Below are 18,967 nucleotides of genomic sequence, written 5' to 3' on the forward strand. Positions count from 1 at the left end.
CTTTATGAAAAATAAAGTTATTTCACAATTTATTTAGGCCTTCATACTAATTTTTTTTTTCTATTTATGAAAATTAGCTTATTAACGTATTTTAAAGACGTTTTAAAAATCAGGCTAAATTTTGTAAAACTGAAAAGGGTAGTTTTTAAATAATTGTTTTCTATTTGAAATTTGGTTAAGAACTTAAGAATACAAATTTTCTTAAGAAAGCTGAAACTTATTTCAAAGAAATTGAGAGAAATGATGTATAAGTTTTAAAAATTATTAATAAAAAAGGCAATTGTTATTGACCTTTTTAGATTTTGATTAATGTTATTATACTATACACCAATGGGAATTGAAATGTATTTTACTTGGCGTGTAGACAAATACAAATACATGATCTAACAATTCTTCAAGTAATCCTTTATGATCGTTTCAAGAAAACCTTCGTGGTTAAGTAATGAAAAATTTAGTGCTCGTTTATTCTTCTTGTTTTTTTTTTTCAATTTAGAAAAAGAAAAGGGTATTGGTAACTATTCTGTCTCTTTTCTCTCATAAAAGATATAATAAATATAACACAAAACTTTTGAGTAAAAAAAAAAACTAATTCAAAACTTCAAAAAACTAAGAAAGAGTTATCAATATAGTTTTTTTATTATTTTTTTAATGAAAAAAGAGGAAACGAGAATAAAAAATAAGTCTTCAGATTAAGAACTAAACCACATATTTCTACTAGTCTACGTAGAAGGTGATTTCAGACAAATCTTGACGTAGTCTTCATTAGAGATTTTAAAGTTAATTAAATTATCTAATTTCCAACGATTTTGCCCAAACATCATGCTATGGTGGAGAATGAAAAAAATATTAACCATCACCTTATTTAGAGGTATAACAAATCTGGATAAGATATTAATAGGTGAACAATTAATAGCCATTATTTACAACGGATGAGTAGGCATACCTATGTCACTGTCTTCCCTTCACATACGTCGCATATTGTATAACCAAGGCCTTCGCAATATGGGCATTTTGTTCCTTCATCTACCCATTCAAGGAACTGCAAAACATTCAAATACAATCGAGTCTCACCTTCTCAAAATCTGAAGGAAATAAAGACTGGTTAATGAGTAATGGTTTACCTGTGGTTCGATATTCGGCTCACCACTTCCATCGCATTCTGAGAAATTAAAAACAATCATAAGGTATTGGCGACATTTATATTATATTGAACTAAGGTTGTAGTAGTAGATCTTTAAGAGCAATCATGGGATATAAATACACACATATAACCATTAACAACACCATGTATATACGTGCAAGAAAAAAAACTTATGAACCGATGTAAGATTCAGCAAAAAAAATTATATACCGTTTTGGGTAAGTTAACTATGGAATTTGTCAATAGTATATAATTCTTATAATAGCTTTTAGATGCGCCCTGATCGGTGGTTATAAGAATAAAAAAGTTCAAATAGGATTAATTTGGAGGTAGTTCCAAAGACATTCTTAAACTACGAATCATGGTATTGGATAACTCAAGTACCGGTTTTAGGCGCTTTTTTTTTTTTTAATTACGTTTATTTTTGCACTATGTCATTAATAACTTCTCCACTCGTTTCCAAAACATATTTGAATTCTTTGCTAAATTTAAAAAATATAGAAAAAAAAAACTACTTTTTTCTTGGTTTTAAAGTTTGATTTAGATTTTGAAAATTTCTATGAAAACATATGATAAACGAAGGAGCATGTAGGTGAAAAAATAATTCTAACCTTAGATTTTTACAAAATAGAAAAATGAAAGACAAAATAGTTATCAAACGAGTTCGAGAAAAATGCAGTGTTGCTTTTTGACTATGAATGATAATCATGTACCTGTGCATAACAGACGACCCTCCCCACGGCAAGTACGACACTTGTTAAGTACGCCTTTAGTCTTCCCATCAGAAGCTTTTCCATTTGAACTACGAAGTCGAGAGGGATCCTCCCATCGGTTCTCACCAATGAGAAAAACTCGCTGTTGGGACAACTCTAAATTTGCGCCGCCGCCTTCTTTTACTACTGTCTTCTGAATCTCTGAAATTTCAGTTTTTGAATTAACAATAGCTCCATTCTCAGCTTCCTGAAAAGAGGGGAAAATCACTCATCTCTAAACATCTATGAAATGTGAAGAATTAGAAGAACATAATTCATAATGCTGACATCCAACTATTCAGAAATAAGAAGTTCTATGACCGTAGCTCTCAAGTCTCAAATGCATTCTTCATATAAATCCCACAAAAGATTTTGCCATTAAGTAAATAGAGGACAGTAGAACACCGAATACGTCTATCCAGAAAGACATAAAAATTTGCAGTTTGAAATTAATTTCTAAACACACTTACTTTCTGATCTGTTGGGATATTCCCTTGTTGATCTGTTTTGGCATCTGATCCAGTACTCTCAGTTAATTTCCCCTTGAATAAAATCTCAAGGAGCTCTGCAGTCATTATACCATCTTCAGGAAAACCTGAGGCGGCCTACCAAATAAAAATATGCACCATACAATACAGTATCACCGATTGAAACAATATGTACTCAATCTATATTAATGTCATCCAATTAGTAAAGAATGATATACTACTGCCAACGCCAGAATAATCTTACTTGCCAAGTTTTAACGGCACGTTCAGTTCCACTGGAGAAACTTGAAAATTCCATGTCTTCCTCACCAGAGTAAAATCCTAACCTTAGCAATGCTTCCTGACATTTTGGTAGAGACAAAACAAAACCATCCGGAAGCATGATGTTCAATGATCTTCATAATAAAAGAAATTAAAGAATCTCAACTAGCTAAAAGCAGGAAAACGAGACTCGCATACCAAAAAAGTGAAGAAGATAGAGATTCATTTAAACTGGATTTCACAAAACTAAACACAAATCTCGACAGTCAACATCAATCACAGAGTTGAATCCAGAATATATTTCATAAGCCAATCTCAACTAGCTAAAAGCGAGACTCGCATACCAAAAAAGTGAAGAAGATAGAGATTCATTTAAACTGGATTTCACAAAACTAAACACAAATCTCGACAGTCAACATCAATCACAGAGTTGAATCCAGAATATATTTAATAAGCCAATACTATTCATTGGCTTCATTCTATTTTATTCTTTATCTTAAAACTATTCTTCTAGGGCAGTAGGCTTCAATTGCTCAGCGTTGTGCATAATCAGTTTGATCTACCACACCGCTGGCATAAGGTTATAAAATTCGATCCAATTCTATCCAAGGCACAAAATTATAGGAAAACAAAAGCAGCATGAACTTAAAACTCGCCTTCTAATATTTGATAGAAGAAATGCGTATGGCGAGCAGACCTGCATCGCTAGGACCTCCGCTCCTTCCGATCCATTTCTCAAAGACTTCCTCTCACTCTTCACCTCTTTCTCTGCTTTAATTCCATCGGAAAACCTAGCAACTTCTTCAACAATTTCCTTCTTCTCTATCTCCACGTCTTCTTCCCGACTGCTCTCGTCCAACAATATGTGACTCGCGGTCGGCCCGCTCTCGGCGATCAGATTCTTGTCCTTCAACGCCTGTAACAGACCGGCGATATTCGCTATAGTCTCCGACACCGAAACCGCTCCTCCTTGTATGGAGTTTCGGCGTTCTAGCGCTTGAATTTGCAGCTTAAGCTCAGCAATTCCCTGCAGAAGCGACTCGCGTTCTCTGGTCCAGCGCTGCTCTTCTCGGATCCACCGTTCCTCTTCGCGAAGCCACCGCTGCTCCTCCCGAAGCCATCGCACCTCCTCGCGGTCGTTGCCAGCAGGATTGAGAGAGTGACAGGCGACGGAATTGGCAAAAGAACGAGATGAAATCTTGGGAGAGGGGAAGATTTGGAGAGTGAAGGGGAAGAGCGGCTGTGATCTGAGATGAAGAGAAGGATTGAGAGGAAGAGTAATGGAGGAAGACATTGAAGAACGGCAGAGAAATTGAAGATAACAACATCGACGAGTGGGGAGAAACGGAGGAACGGCGAATTGGTAGAAGAGAGAGAGAAGATATTTTCCGATATGCAAAATTTCAGGCTGAGAATTTAAAACCACACGTTTTGCGTGAAGCAGGTGGCGGGAAATCCAACATCACCCGACCCTGGCAAAGTCATAGGCCCAGCACACGATCCCTCCGCTCTGCGGCTTTTTTTCTTTTTTCTTTTTTTTTTTTAATTCGGTAAAAGCTGAACGAACAAATTATTTCCAGGTGTAATAAGATGCTTGATATGACCTTGTATTTAATTAAACAAAACATAGAATATTTTATTCAAAACATAGTTAAGTAGTAATTGATATATATTTTTAATCCAGAGATTGTGAATTTTTTTTTTATATCTTTTTAATACGGTACATGTGGGGTGGATACTTGAACTCTTGATCTTTTTAATCGGAAATAGATGTCTTAATTAATTGAACTAAGTTTAAATTAACAATTTTCATATATTTTCATATTTCGAAGGTCCTTTGTCCTACTCCATCGAGTTGTATGAGCAAAAAGTAAATTAGGTACAATGTAACAATTAAGTATAGATTTTTTATGAAGCTATGCTAGTGCATCAGCTTAAAACTTTAAATTCTCGTGTGGTTTTACTTTTAGCTCAATTTTAATTGTTCGGACATACAAATCAAAAGTACAATCAATTAAAATTACGAGTCCTTTCTATTTAATTTTACGTATATATAATATTTTAGAGAGGCACATCAAAAGAAAAGTTCAACATTTTACATTTTATTGAATATATTTGATTTGAATACTATTTTAGTCATAATACTTTTGAATAAGTATATTTTATTTATTTTGTTTGGTCAATGTATTTTCTAAATTTTCATTCTTGTTGACTCACTTTTAAAATGACACTTTACTCGCTAAATTTCATAAAATGTAACCATAAATTTGTAAAAAAGCTTTAATTATATATAAAAATTTTGTTAAACTTTTGCAAATAAGGACTAGAATATCCATTAGAATATCCCTTATTTATAAGTATAAAAATCAAAGCAAACGTTTAAAAAATATAGAGATTAAGGTGAACTAGAATTGAAGTGCAATGACGAAAATATACATTTTTAAAATACGTCAGGACCAAAACAATATTCAAACATCTAGCTTTTGTAATCTAAGACAAACCAAGAGGGCCAATTCCTCCCTTGGTCCTTGCTTGGCTCTGCCCTATGTTGAACCTAAAACCACATTCTCACGAAACGCCAAATAGTGACAATAGATTGTAGCAGAAGATTTTAACGCAGAAAACTATCTCCACCAGAAAAATGCCACCAACTTCAGATCAATATTGCAGAAACTCAATCTTTTGAACATAAGTAGAACAACCAAGTTTATGGAATTCAACTAGATCAAAGATTCTAAAAATGGAATTTATTTTGAACCTTGGGAAAACTCATGTTCACCAAAAATAAAGTACAACAAAGTTGAATAATTGCATCACCACCTCTCGCAATCTTCCACGTCGTCAACAGATGCGTATCGACCCCTGTGAGTGGTGACTTTTGATAATATACATAAAATTAATCTCATTTCAAAAATAACTTTATTATACAACAACCCATCTTGTTATGCATCCAATATATATCCATCATTATCCTGTAGGGCGCATACAATACCATTGCTACCATTAATAATACCAAGGTTTTCTACACCAAAATGTAGACAAGAACATTGTTGAAAGGGCACTTACACAAATCTCGTGCCGAAATGCTTCGACGAAGGACACAAGTCGTTTCGCGCGTCTATGCAGTTGGATGCTTCAATCAATCTTAGTCCAATTTCACGTTAGAATAGAGGAGGGTGTCCCTTGTGAGTGGCATCCTTAGAAGGCAGCACGACTGCAGTGGAAGGACAGAACGTCAACGTTAATTGAGGGGTCGATAATATTACCATGAAACAAAATGTAGCAACCATCAATATTCTTATGTTGTCACAGACTCACATTTTATGAACAGTAGGTGAAAATATTTTTTTAGAACAAAAAATTAGCCAAAATAAGATTCAGAGTACACAACGGAAACGATGAATGTCAACAGCACACTTCCATAAGAGAAAGATGCTTCATTATGTATAATGTCATTACTCATTTATGCACAAAAAAGTGGCAAGGTGGCGAGTTTGGCCCAGCTTGTTAAATTTTGTTTTTACTCAAGTCCTTGGCTCAAAAATCCATTACATTTTTTTTTGGCGGCAAAAATCCATTACATTACTTCCTCAGTAATGAGTATTTTCCACAGGTTTCCCAAATATTGATATGGATTACTCTTCAAAAGCACCAAAAAAATCAATACCAACTGCTATTTAATTGAGTTCAATAACCCTAATAACCAGTCAGTCATATTTCTAAGGCCACAAAACAGGAATCTATTATAGAAAAAAAGCATAAAATAACGAGTCAGCATAAGATGTTTATTTTAAAGACTAAACTAGAGCAGCAAAATAGAATAGAGGTGAAAATTTTTACCCCCATGAGAGTAGCAATCAAAAGGATGATTCCTGTGATCCAGGCAAGGGTTGTCCTAACCAATATTACTTCTTGAATAGTCGTGTTAAGTTTGACGTCTTCCACCAACCAACGTGGAGCTAGCCGAGGGGTAAACACCACATTTAATCCTTTCTCTGCCTTTTGTGGTGATGATTCAGAAAAGAGAATGACTCCAACAATTTGACCTGCAAATTAAATTACAGGTGTTTATGTAAACACTAATTTCCAAAAAACCTAAATCACTTGTTCCAAAATAAAAGGGGGTGTTGTAATTGACAATAATTTTGAGCAAGAATGTCATAAAGGTGATACATTTATATATCAGGTTACTGGTTACATAAAATTTGTCACTCTCCAGGACAAAAACTGGGAGCTTAATCATGAACAAGTGATGCACTCCTCAAACCAAAGCAACCAACCACTTACCATCATATGCTTCTTGGAGTAGGTGGAATATCTTGGACAAAGTAACAATAAATAGTCTTGATCTGTGATCAGCATCTCCTTCAGAATCATCTTGATCTTTCAATGCCTGCTAACCCATTGGTAAATATTGATTAAACTAAATGAAATCTATATTTTTTAAGAAAAGAAACAAAAAAAAAAAGTGATAGCATTGGGGAATAGGAAAATCAAAACACATAACCACATTCAATATATGTTATTTTGCTGCAAAAATTTATTTCTAAATAAGGCGGCAGAATCACACGGTTTCAGGCTCTCAAGCCCACACCACCTATGATCCATAAGTACTATAGTTGGTAGCACTAGAAACCATAGTACATTAGTACTAATAACCTCGTCAGGTCTCTACAAATATACTAATATTTAAGTTTTTAACTGCACAGTACAACTAAAACGAGGCTAAATGAATATTGCAAGTTAGGAATGTAAATTGAATAATGTCATGGGAAAAAAACATCAAAATCAAGAAAAACAGCGTACCTTGATGCTATTGAAAGAACCACTGATGAGTTCAGCTGGACTTCGCACATTTTGTGACAAATCCTCATGAATGTGTACAGCCCTTCTACTATTGTGAAAGAGACACAAAAGATTACCTATAAATTCTCTGTCCTCTATCTGCAATCGTGCATAATGCACCAATGAACACATGAATAGGACAAGTATAAAAATAACCAAGTAATATTCTGAACAGAGGGAGAAAACCTTAGACAAATAAAGATTTATCTTAATGGCATCAGTCAAGGGCACAGTCAACTCTCCGTTCAAGGTTTTTGATTCATCGGCAATGTATGATCCACCAATAAAAGATGCCTAGATAGATATTTAAACAAATTAGAAATTGTTAAAAATATAGGCATAAGCATACAATAAATATCATGACTTACAAATTCTCTAATATCTTCATCGGTATAATCTGTCAATGGTTCATTCAAAGGAACAACAGAGACTTCATCTTCATCTGCTAATAACTAGCATTAGAAAGGGACTAATGGGAAGCTGAAAATATTAACCCAGTAATGATTTTGGAAGAAAAATGTACCAGGAAGTTGGATGTCAGCACTCTCAGAACCTACATGAACCTTGCTCGTAAGGACATTGCTGGATATGCCACTTTTTAGATTTACAATTTCAGGACCTACATGTATCAGAAGGGAAAAAATAATGTTTACACCTTTAGAAAACATGCAAACAAGAATAATATTTTCAATTTTATTTTCAAAAGTACTGCAGATACCATATTCTCCTTTAATTTCAAGCATTAAAACTGCACGAGGCCTATCAAGCGGATTTGGCATCAAAATGCCATTCAGCTGCAAAAAACATAAATAACATGATCAAAACTTTTAGGCCTCAGAGATATGTCAAATTTACGAGGAAAACTTTTGCAGAACTTATCAAACAACTAAGAACCTTAGATGAACCAGAAGCTGAAAGTGTTGAAGGTGGCACAAAACCAAGCAAGACTGATATAGCAGCACCAATTTCTGGTAGTGACATTGAACTAAGCTGTGGAAATCAAATATACAGGCATAATATGAAAAGATTGTACAATATTTATACACTAAAAATAACAGATTATGTAAGCACTAATGATAAATTCCCATGCACTTACAATTACATTAATATTTCCCGCTCAGAATATAGGTAACTAGAAACCGGCATAACATAGTAATACAACATGACCAAATATTTAAAATTGCTCAACAATGGTCGATAACTCGATAGGTTGAAATTAGAAGAGTTAACAATGTCGTCAGACCATTGCCGTAAAAAAACCCTTCAAGGTCCTTTTCAATTTCAACATCACGAAATGTTGACGCATAGGTTTTCTTCAATCCGTTAACAGTTATATCTCAAATATAAATAGATGCTAGCTAATGCAACTTATTAGAGAAATGGGCCCGTGAATTCCAGAATATATTGTTAAGATTTAAGAAAGACCAACTCAACTAAGTTAAAAAATAAGTAGTTCCAGATTCAATTTCTTCAATCCGCCAGAATACGAAATGCACAAACACAGACATTTAAAAAAAAATCAAAATCAAAATAATTCGAGCTCACAAATCGAGCCTATTCACAGACAATTGACCGAACCGATCAAGCCGGGGCAAGGAAAATACAGAAGAAACTAAATTACCTCGAAGCCATCATCGGGCGAATGAGATCGAAGATATTGATGCGACGAGCTATCAACGAACAGTACCGTACCAGTATCCTCGCACTGGATCAAAGCAGAAAGAGGTAAAACATGTCAAATTGAATAATTTTCAGATCCCGCGGCAACAACGCAGTATTAATCCCCTTGGATTTAGAATCAAACAGAAACATTGAAATTAACAGATAGAACGAACCCTAGCCAGAGGCAGGATGATTAACAGGCTGAAGAATATGTAGGAACTGCGAAATTCCATCTTGGAGAGATTCTGAACCCTGCAGCCTTCGGAGAACAAGAGGAATCAGCAATCGCCGAGCGAAGTCTACACCTGAACGATCGTGGGTTGCGTCGGGCCGAGTCGTGGGCTTGGATTCTCTCGGGGTCGTTCTAACTTCACGAAACAATCATCGAATGAATCAGCCCAAATTCCATCTTGTAACTTGTTTATTAAATTTCTCCAAAAAAAAAAAAAGTTTATTAGTTAATAAAGCATAATAAAATCATTTTTGGCTAATTACTTTTTACTATCTTTGTCCTTTTTTAAATAAAATATTAATCTGTTGGGTCTAAACTTTTGATTTCAGCAACGTTTTTTTTATAAGGCCAGTTTGCGTTAAACTTAGATAATAGTTATAGTTTTTATTCTCGTGTTAATTTACCTAAAAAATTCACTAATTTAATGAAAATTAAATTAATTAATCTACCCCATTAATCATTAAATAATTCTGCTAAAATTTACCCATAAAAAAATCTTATTATTCTTTTTGCCTAAAATTATATCAATTTCGTACCAAATATATATGTTTTATCATTCAATTTGATAGGCATGAGAAGTGTGAAGATTGCAAAACAATGGTGAGTATGATTAATACACTTTGCTAAATTTTGGTTAAATAGATTTTTTTAACTATATATACAAAAAAAATTGTCCAAAATACCTATTACCACAATTATCATAAATAGATTATTGGTCTAAAGGGTTAAGATAATTAAAGCGATGTATTTCATCAGTAAGATTAGTCGAGATTTGCATAGAAAGAAAATAATACCGCTATATATAACAATATGAAACTACCTACGACTCGATTCTTTTATTCCGTAACTATCACAATTGAGGTGTGTTTCACTTTGGAATTTTTAAATATTCTACAAAGGAAAAAAGCGTCCAACTTTCAATATTCTATAGGCTTGATTTTTTATTTTTTTTTTTACTTTTTATTTTTGAGACTCTATAGCCTTGATATACACTGCTCACTTTGTTCTTCTTCCATTTTGTATAAATAGATAAATTAAAGCATGCTTTTACATTTTTAAATTCTGTTTACATCAATGATCCTTCTCATTTACAGCATTTATAAATTAAAAGAAAACATATATATATTTAATCAATGAGCGGTGGTTATTATTTTGTAAAATTATATTGCAATAACAATAAGTTGAAATTAAACTTATCTCAACATCAGCAAATATCCATTAGTTGAGAGATCTTCAAATTCACATCTCCATTAACTAAAATAAAAAAAAAAAAATCCAATTTAATTATAAACATGAATTTTGTTATTATTATTAAAAAAAACAACCTAAATAAAATTGGACGATTTTGAAGGTTGGTGATTTGATCCTCACTAGTCACCCCTACCATGGTTGAATTGAAAATGAAAAATCTACCTTATTTGATGTAATATGCAATGAATTGATCCATCCTATGCATCCAAATTAGCAACATGTAGAAGTTAAACTGTAAGTTTAATCCTCGAACATTAAGATTTGTGTATAACAAATTCTTATACTTTTTAACTTTGTGCCTAATAAGTATAGGGTGTTACAAATCTCAAATTCATTCAACATTTTTTTTAAATTAATAAATCTATTAGACATGAAAATAAAATTGTGTCTAATAGAACATAAACATTCAATTAATCTGTGTGTCTAATAGATTCGTAGATTTTAAAAAGTATTGAATAAATCAATAACTATTAGACACACAATTAAAAGTATGATAATGTAATAGCTTTAAAATTTATATACTTTTTAATACAAATTCTAAAATCGAGTAATTTATATAAATATTTCCGACTCATCAACAACGAAATATTCATTTAAAAAAATACTAATAAAATAGTTTGTTCCTCCAACTTTTCTCCCTCGTCCAGTATTCCATATCTCTCTTTTTAAATTTATGTTGGTATAAAAAAAGACGATAGAAAATTTCCAACTTCAATTTTTAATTTGAAAAGGTAAGTAACCAATTAAACTAGTCTCATGTTAACATTTTCATTTAAATTCTATTTTTATAGCTTCAATGTTTATTGTTTTTTTTTTCACCATTCATCCCTACAATTGATTTTGTGAATTCAAATCCTCATCTCAAATATTGACACAAAATAGAAATTATTTCGTTTAGCTTCGTAGACAGGTAAAGTAAAACGACTACCAAACGACGCAATACAAGAAAAAAAAATACAGGATAATTTAAATTAATGACGTAAAAAAGAGAGTAAGAGATATCACGTAGCAATAATATTAATAATTAATAACGACACTTTACAGAACTGGCGACGCACTCTGCATGCATGAAGAAGACTCGGTCGAGATTTGTTACCTCACCAAAACGCACCATACGCTCTCTGACGGACAAAGATAAACGGCCATTCTCCGAGCAATTTTCCGATCACCATTTAATTTTCCAAATTACATTTGAAATGACATAATTTAAAATTTTAGCTACGAATAGTGGACAAATTGGTGTATTACCAAATCACGCACCTATTGCCACAGGTTTAGATATAGGTATTTTTAGAATACGCTTACTGTTAATGACGAATGGTTAACGATGACTCTGATGGGTGGTTTTGCTAGAATAGGCAATAATGAGGTCACTATTTTAGTAAATGATGCGGAGAAGGCTAGTGACATTGATCCACAATAAGCTCAGCAAACTCTTGAAATAGCGGAAGCTAGTGAGGAAAGCTCAGAGCAAGAGACAAATAATCGAGGCAAATCTAGCTCTCAGACGAGCTAGGACACGAGTAGAGGCTATCAATGCTGTACCTAGTTAATTCGTCTAAATAATCAAGTGAAATGAAATTTTCATGGCAAAAAAAATTCAAATTTTAAAATTAAATAAATATAGATAAATATAGGGTGGGATGGAAAAGATAGAAAACCAATTGAACGAAGTTGAGTAGAAAAACTTATTAGATACCACAGATTTCACTCTCCCACATGAAATAGTAATAAACAGTACATAGTTGGATAGACATATATTAGATTTCAGAATTCAGATCGGACGTTAATATATATTTGAAAATTGCATTTAATGGTGGCCGCCGCCGCCGCCTCCAATTCCGGCACCGCCGCCAAATCCTCCACCCCCACCAAAGCCTCCACCGCCACCTCCACCGGCTCCAAATCCTCCTCCGGCACCTCCTCCTCCTCCAATTCCACCGCCAAATCCACCGCCTCCACCTGCACCACCACCGCCACCGAAGCCTCCCCCGGCTCCTCCTCCGTACCCGCCGCCAGCCCCTCCGCCAAGTCCACCGCCAGCTCCTCCACCTAGACCGCCTCCGCTACCGCCTCCGAGTCCGCCACCGCCTCCAAGTCCGACACCTCCGCCAAGACCTCCGCCGCCACCAAGACCACCTCCTCCTCCAAGACCTCCACCGCCGCCAAATCTCCCGTGCTTAAAACCCCTCTTGTAAATATCATGCCCTAAGCCTCCCCCGCCGCCTAAACCACCTCCTCCTCCAAGTCCTCCACCACCACCCAATCCGCCGCCGCCACCAATTCCTCCTCCAAGACCACCTCCTCCTAATCTTCCATGCTTAAAACCCCTTTTATAGATTCCATGCCCTAAGCCTCCTCCACCGCCCAAACCACCGCCTCCGCCGAGCCCTCCGCCGCCACCCAAACCACCGCCTCCGCCGAGCCCTCCGCCGCCACCCAAACCACCTCCTCCTCCGAGCCCTCCGCCGCCACCCAAACCACCACCTCCGCCGCCGCCAAACCCTCCACCAGCACCACCTCCAAGACCCCCGCCACCGCCAATGCCGCCGCCGATACCCCCTCCGCGAAACCCTTTACCCTTAAACAAACCAAGTGGGCGATGAAACAAATGCTTGTCGTCTTCCACTACATTGTCAGCTCCGGCCAAGCCGGCGGCGGCGGCAGTGGCAATAAGCAGCACACAGAATGGAAAAGCCACCGCACGCAGAGAAAAATGCGCCATTGGTAGCTATCTGAGATCTCTTTGATCAGGATCACGCAGCGCAACGAAAGCAGATCAGAGGGGAATGTGATTTATATTGAGAACAAAATATTTTTTTAAAAATAAAAAAACATGAGAGGTAAATTAAATTAAAGGAGGTCCACAATCTGAGTGGATCATCATCCAAAGCTTTTGGGCGCGAGTTAATGCGACTCAACTACCACTGGCAAAAGCAATTTATTCTCTCAACCGTCCCGGGGCCAATCGCCCTTAAGGAATAAAAACACTAGCCAATCAAAACCAAAAAAATTTCAATGTGGCTGTCTCCAAATTTCTATGCACGTTCCAAATAATAATAAGGTAGGAAAATTTTCAAAGTAATAAAATAACATGGGGCGACCAACAATAGAAAAGGCAAAATTTATATATGTGTGTATTTTTTTTTAGTTCGGTAAATGTAATCCGACTATTTCAAATCATAATAAAATAATTGGAATGAGAATACTATATTTTAACCATACATTTTTTCAGAATTGAAATTAAAAATAATAATTTCTTTGACGTTGTTTATTAAATCAGAACTGAAATAAGATGTATAAAAATTACTAGTATACCATTTTTTTTATTTCTTGCTAATTGCAAATACATTATTGTATTCTAATTTTTGTTAATTGAAATAATAATAAATTTTATTTTATATGTAAATAATTTTATATAACAATTTATTTAATATTAATTAATAATTAAAATGAAACTGCATCAACTAAGATGCTTTTTAGTAAACAACTATCATTTAATATAAAATATTATTATATTTTAAAAAGTTTATTGATATTAATTAATAATAACATAACAAAATTAAAAAACTAATAATAATATCACACCAACCAATAAAATTGATATAATTTTTTATTAGAAAAAATTATTAGTAGTATAAATGAAAATGAAATAAATAAAAATATAAAATAATTAATTAAAAGAATTATGGGTCTCGTTAATAAGAAAGGTTAGAAGTTACGATAAATATGTAGAACCGTAATAGGAATGAGATTGATAAGGACGTGGAGGAATGAGATTGAAATGAAATTATCAAATTTGACTAGGTCCCTCCTTTAATTTCATTCCTACATTTTGATAATTTAAATGAATGATAATTCATATCCTTCCGGCAAGCATGGGCTTAATTTGTTAGTTTATTAATAAAATATTAAGCCACAAAAAAAAAATGAAGCCATTATAGTTGTTTCCCAATGTGTTTTACCATCAATTAGGGTTTTGACTTTTGGGTCTGTTAAGCAATTATTAATTAATTAATTTCACGTATCGAGAGAGAAAGCGGGAGAAAAAAAGGTAGCCTTTCGAGCTTCAGGTAGCTGGGTTTTTGAATTGGGCAAAAGTGGTTAAAGAAAAAGCTGCAATTGAAAAAAAGCACTTCTAGTGGCTAATAAGGCTTATAATGTGATATCATTTAATAGGGAGGCTGTTGGGTTTGCTATTAATGGCGCAACCAAACACTGTCCTCCCACCATCTTACAACTTTGCAGTTAAAACTACTACTCATCCTTCCCTTTACATTCCCCACGCCTTCTCTCCCTCCTCCACACCATTTTTCCAAAATTTATGGTATTTTTTTTTATTAAGTTTAAATACTATTTTAGTTTATGAAATTTATCAATGTTTATATGAAATTTAAATCTCGACATTTTCTTTGACAATTTTGTAGGTAAGTTCACATATAAGTGGAGGGAAAAAAAATTAAATAGTAGCATTTAGTAATTAGTACGAGAGATATTTCACAAAGGAAAAGAAAAGTAATCAATAAGAGAGAATAAACCATTGGAATTCACATAAGAAATGAACCATTAGAAATGAGAGAATATATAATTTTAGATTTCTCCGGCATTCCCTTACATCGCACCTGTTTCTTAATAAATCAACTAGGGGTTACCCAACCCAATATTGCTTACAATTGAACCACTAGATTGTTCAAGTCAGTTCTTACGATTAAGCCGCCAAAAATAATGTGCACATTATTAGTATAGATCATAGTAATTATCAATTCTTTTAAACATTTCTTAACCATATTTTCCATGATCTTAGTATCCTTCACATTCGTACGTGGTATCAGTTCATCTAAGTACTCCTCTATACTCGGACGTCACATGCTCATTAGCTTCCGCTTAGTTCGTCCTCAAACCACATTGTACCGAGAGAGGTCATTCTTATACCATTTGTAATACTATAGATCTAGAATTTGGACTAGGATTCAGAATCCGAATTCTGAGGCGTTACAATATGTATCTTTTTATTTATATAATAATAGTTATACTTTACACACTGGCACACATTAGATTGGAAATTTTCATATTACGAGAGAATTTTCCCATTAGAGCTACAATCGATAGATGAGGTGGGTATTAGAATAGCAAAATTGTCCAAATTTTAGCAAATTAAAAAGATAATTTTAGGAAAACATAAAATCACTTGAAATTGATCGAAAATCAATGGTTCTTAAATCTCTTTTTCCAAAATCATTCATTCTACCATCACTCTTAAACACACCCTAAGAATAAAATAATATATTTGAACTAAAAGATATGGACATCCCCTCTATTATTAGACCGGATATTCAATTAAACAAAGCTGGATTCTCTTTTAGTTGTATGTATATACTAAGAACCAAAACAAGCATAGCTCATAATTGATATATATGTTTAACCAAAAAGTTGTAAGTTCTATTCCCACCCCTACATATTGTACTCACTGTATCATGATTATTTAAGAAATAAGAAGCATACAACATACATAGTTGCTAAATGCTTAGGTGTCTTAATAAAACTAAAAACAAAAAAATTAATGGAAATGTTAGCACGGGCTCTTATATCTATAATTTATTTTTTGGTTCTCATTTAATTTTTACTATTTTTGTCCTCTCTAAAATTTAAAAAAATAAGTAAAAGTTTTTATGAAAATTAATACGCATTCCAAATTTTCTTATAAGTTAAAAATAATAAAATAATGTTTTTATATAAAAATAATGAAAACACGAACAACAAAAAAATTTTAGAAAATGAGAAATGAGGAAATTAACAATTATGAAACAGTTCTTAGAAATTAAATTCAAAATTTTATACCCAATTAAAAACTAAGCTCAAACGGCAACTAAATATGTTTTTGAAACTCTAAATACCAAAGAACAATTAAATTTATATATCAATGACAAAGATTATGGTTTTAAAAAACTAAAAACCAGTTGTACAACAAAAAAAAATGAAGAAAAGAAAAGAAAAAAACTAGAAACCAAGTTGAAGTATATTTATTGTTAATATTAATATAAGGAAAGATGCAGGCACGTGGCATACATTTCGGATACCGAGTCATAGGGCATTCTTCCCGTCTTCGCCGAATATCCAACGGTTCTGAGTTTACCCGTACCTCTTGCTCTGTATCCGAACCGATTTCCCAACCCACACGGATCCCACCACCTTGATCATTTCACGTCGGCAAATTTCCTCCATTTGCCAAATCACTTTTCTAATTTTTTATTTTATTTTTTAATCTGTGCCAAATCAATTGGTAGCACATCCAATCAAAAATTTTATTTTCTTTAATTTCTCTTATTTTTGCTTAGTTACAAAATGCATTGACGAACATGAACAATGTTTGAGGTGAAAATAAGCATCTTATTAAATTGACCACATTCTCTTGTTAATCAAAATATTTAGTCTAAATCTCAAGTGGATGTGTAGTGTCAAATTTCTCCCTTTAACAAATGATATAATAATATTTTGATTTTGGTCCATTTGTAGTTGGTCTGTTTTCTTGAAAATTAAAATTGAGGTGATTTTTTTTAACACGTTTTCTTATATGGACTCGTGGTGGTATCAAATTTTTATAATGCATTATGTTAAATGGTTGAATTTTTTTTTTTATTAATTATTAAATATGTAGATGTGAGAATTCGAATCAAACGACTTTTTGAAAATTATGTTTAGGTTGTATTCAACTAATCCATTTACAATATTATAAAATGCATGAGACTAAAATATACTCTTAGAGATATTCTAGAGATATTCTATCATTCTATTGTCAATGTATCTATTTATAAATGAAATATATATTTTTTAATTTTAGTTAGAGTACTGTTACGATATCTCAATTAAAAATAAATATGAGTGAGGATATGATTTTGAGAAAGATTGCTCATTGTTGTTCATTTTATGAAGTCAATTTAATAAAACAGTGATGGTTTATATAGATCCTCGTTCTTTTTAAATGCAATAATGGCAAACTTTTCTGTTCTTTTTTATAGTGTATCAAAATGATTTATCTACACAATTTTCATTTGCAGTTGATTCATTTAGAATGTCACGTCATCAATTATATTAAGTTCAAATTATGTTTAATTGTAGTAACTTGATAAGTTACTAGGTGATATGAATCTTCAATATCAGAGAAATGATGTGTGTTTTGGTTACTAAGTTAGGATCAGATTGCCAACCTGAACTTAACTCAATTGGTCACTTATTTGACCAAAAATCGTTGTAAAATGTTTTGACTTTTAAATTGACTAACTTTAAGATAATTTGGTTGTCAAGTTGCTTACGTAATGATTGATTTGGTAAATTTTATTAACTTAAATAATATATATGTTTCTAACGGCAATCATTAAACTTCATCTACTTCTTTATTATCTGTTAAAGCGAGATAGCTGAACGGTAATTAACATGTACCTCCAATCAAATTGTTGTGATTTCGATCCACGTAATCTACTCCCTTGTTCTCTTTATTTACTCTTTCTCTGACAAATTTTGACGGTCGGCCACACCTCGTTGCAACTCACTCGTCGTCATTGCTCGCTTGCCGACCGCTTTTTGCTGCCCCTCGCCCTCTGCTACCATTCATCCTTCCAAATCTAAGACTTCCTTTTAGAGGAAAGTCTCTCGTAGAAGAGAAAGTTTGCTTCTCAGGTTCCCTCCCATTGAAGATGAAGTTTTTAGATATCAAACGGTGGGCATGGAGGTGAACCAACAAGCAAGCGGCGACGAGGAGGTGGTTGGCGAGCGATGAAAATGAGGAGGCGTCAAAGAAGGGAAGAAAAGAAGGAGAAAGACGAAGGAAAGAGGAAGAAGGAAGAAGATGAAGTACACTCACCTTTAAAATATTATTAAATTAATAAAACATTTTTCAACGACTTAATTTTATTTTTAAAATTCAACTTCAAATGCATTTTAAAAAAGTTTTAAAACATACCTCTAAGTTGTTTGCAAATAAACATAATTTTTAAAAATTTAAAAATAAAATTATTACAAACGAGCCTTAAGGATTTCCAAGGAGGACAGTAGGAAATGGAAATATCTAAAATTTTGGGATTAATTAAAACCACTTATCAAATATCCCATTGTAATGTCTCTTTTATTTGGTGGACTTGGCGACCCTCTTTTCTTCTGATTCACGACCTGGTCAACTCCTACTTCATCATCAAAATCCACGTGTACAATCCAACAGCCCTGATTCTCCCAACACAAGAACACTAACTTTCCGTGCCGGTTTACAGGCCAAAAGGGCAAAAAGATAACTACGTGTATGAACGGAGCAGTTCAAGTTCGGGTCGGAGGCTCAGGAACGGAG

At 33.6% G+C, this 18,967-nt stretch overlaps 3 protein-coding genes across 3 annotated transcripts; all 3 read right to left on the reverse strand.

Annotated features, from left to right (window-relative positions):
• Window positions 1–835: 835 nt before the first annotated feature.
• On the reverse strand, window positions 836–4,083 carry PTAC5 (plastid transcriptionally active 5). The gene is made up of 6 exons (XM_022291236.2): window positions 3,340–4,083; window positions 2,626–2,721; window positions 2,364–2,498; window positions 1,855–2,101; window positions 1,122–1,159; window positions 836–1,039 (listed from the first exon to the last, which is right to left on the reverse strand). Exons 1-6 carry the CDS (start codon window positions 3,934–3,936, stop codon window positions 944–946), a joined length of 1,209 nt encoding a protein of 402 aa, XP_022146928.1. The 5' UTR covers window positions 3,937–4,083; the 3' UTR covers window positions 836–943.
• A 1,291-nt stretch (window positions 4,084–5,374) lies between these two features.
• On the reverse strand, window positions 5,375–9,532 carry PMP (putative type 1 membrane protein). Its single transcript, XM_022291372.2, has 11 exons — window positions 9,323–9,532; window positions 9,109–9,192; window positions 8,382–8,477; window positions 8,206–8,281; window positions 8,011–8,106; window positions 7,856–7,929; window positions 7,674–7,781; window positions 7,449–7,586; window positions 6,930–7,035; window positions 6,483–6,688; window positions 5,375–5,856 (listed from the first exon to the last, which is right to left on the reverse strand). Exons 1-11 carry the CDS (start codon window positions 9,380–9,382, stop codon window positions 5,788–5,790), a joined length of 1,113 nt encoding a protein of 370 aa, XP_022147064.1. The 5' UTR covers window positions 9,383–9,532; the 3' UTR covers window positions 5,375–5,787.
• Window positions 9,533–11,633: 2,101 nt separating this feature from the next.
• LOC111016147 (uncharacterized) lies at window positions 11,634–13,509 on the reverse strand. Its single transcript, XM_022291456.2, has 2 exons — window positions 12,344–13,509; window positions 11,634–11,850 (listed from the first exon to the last, which is right to left on the reverse strand). Exon 1 carries the CDS (start codon window positions 13,355–13,357, stop codon window positions 12,443–12,445), a length of 915 nt encoding a protein of 304 aa, XP_022147148.2. The 5' UTR covers window positions 13,358–13,509; the 3' UTR covers window positions 11,634–11,850; window positions 12,344–12,442.
• Between the last annotated feature and the right edge of the window lie 5,458 nt (window positions 13,510–18,967).

The sequence above is a fragment of the Momordica charantia genome, assembly GCF_013281855.1.
Source record: "Momordica charantia cultivar OHB3-1 chromosome 5 unlocalized genomic scaffold, Mcharantia_2.0 BLBB01000005.1, whole genome shotgun sequence".
NCBI classification, from domain to species: Eukaryota; Viridiplantae; Streptophyta; class Magnoliopsida; order Cucurbitales; family Cucurbitaceae; genus Momordica; species Momordica charantia.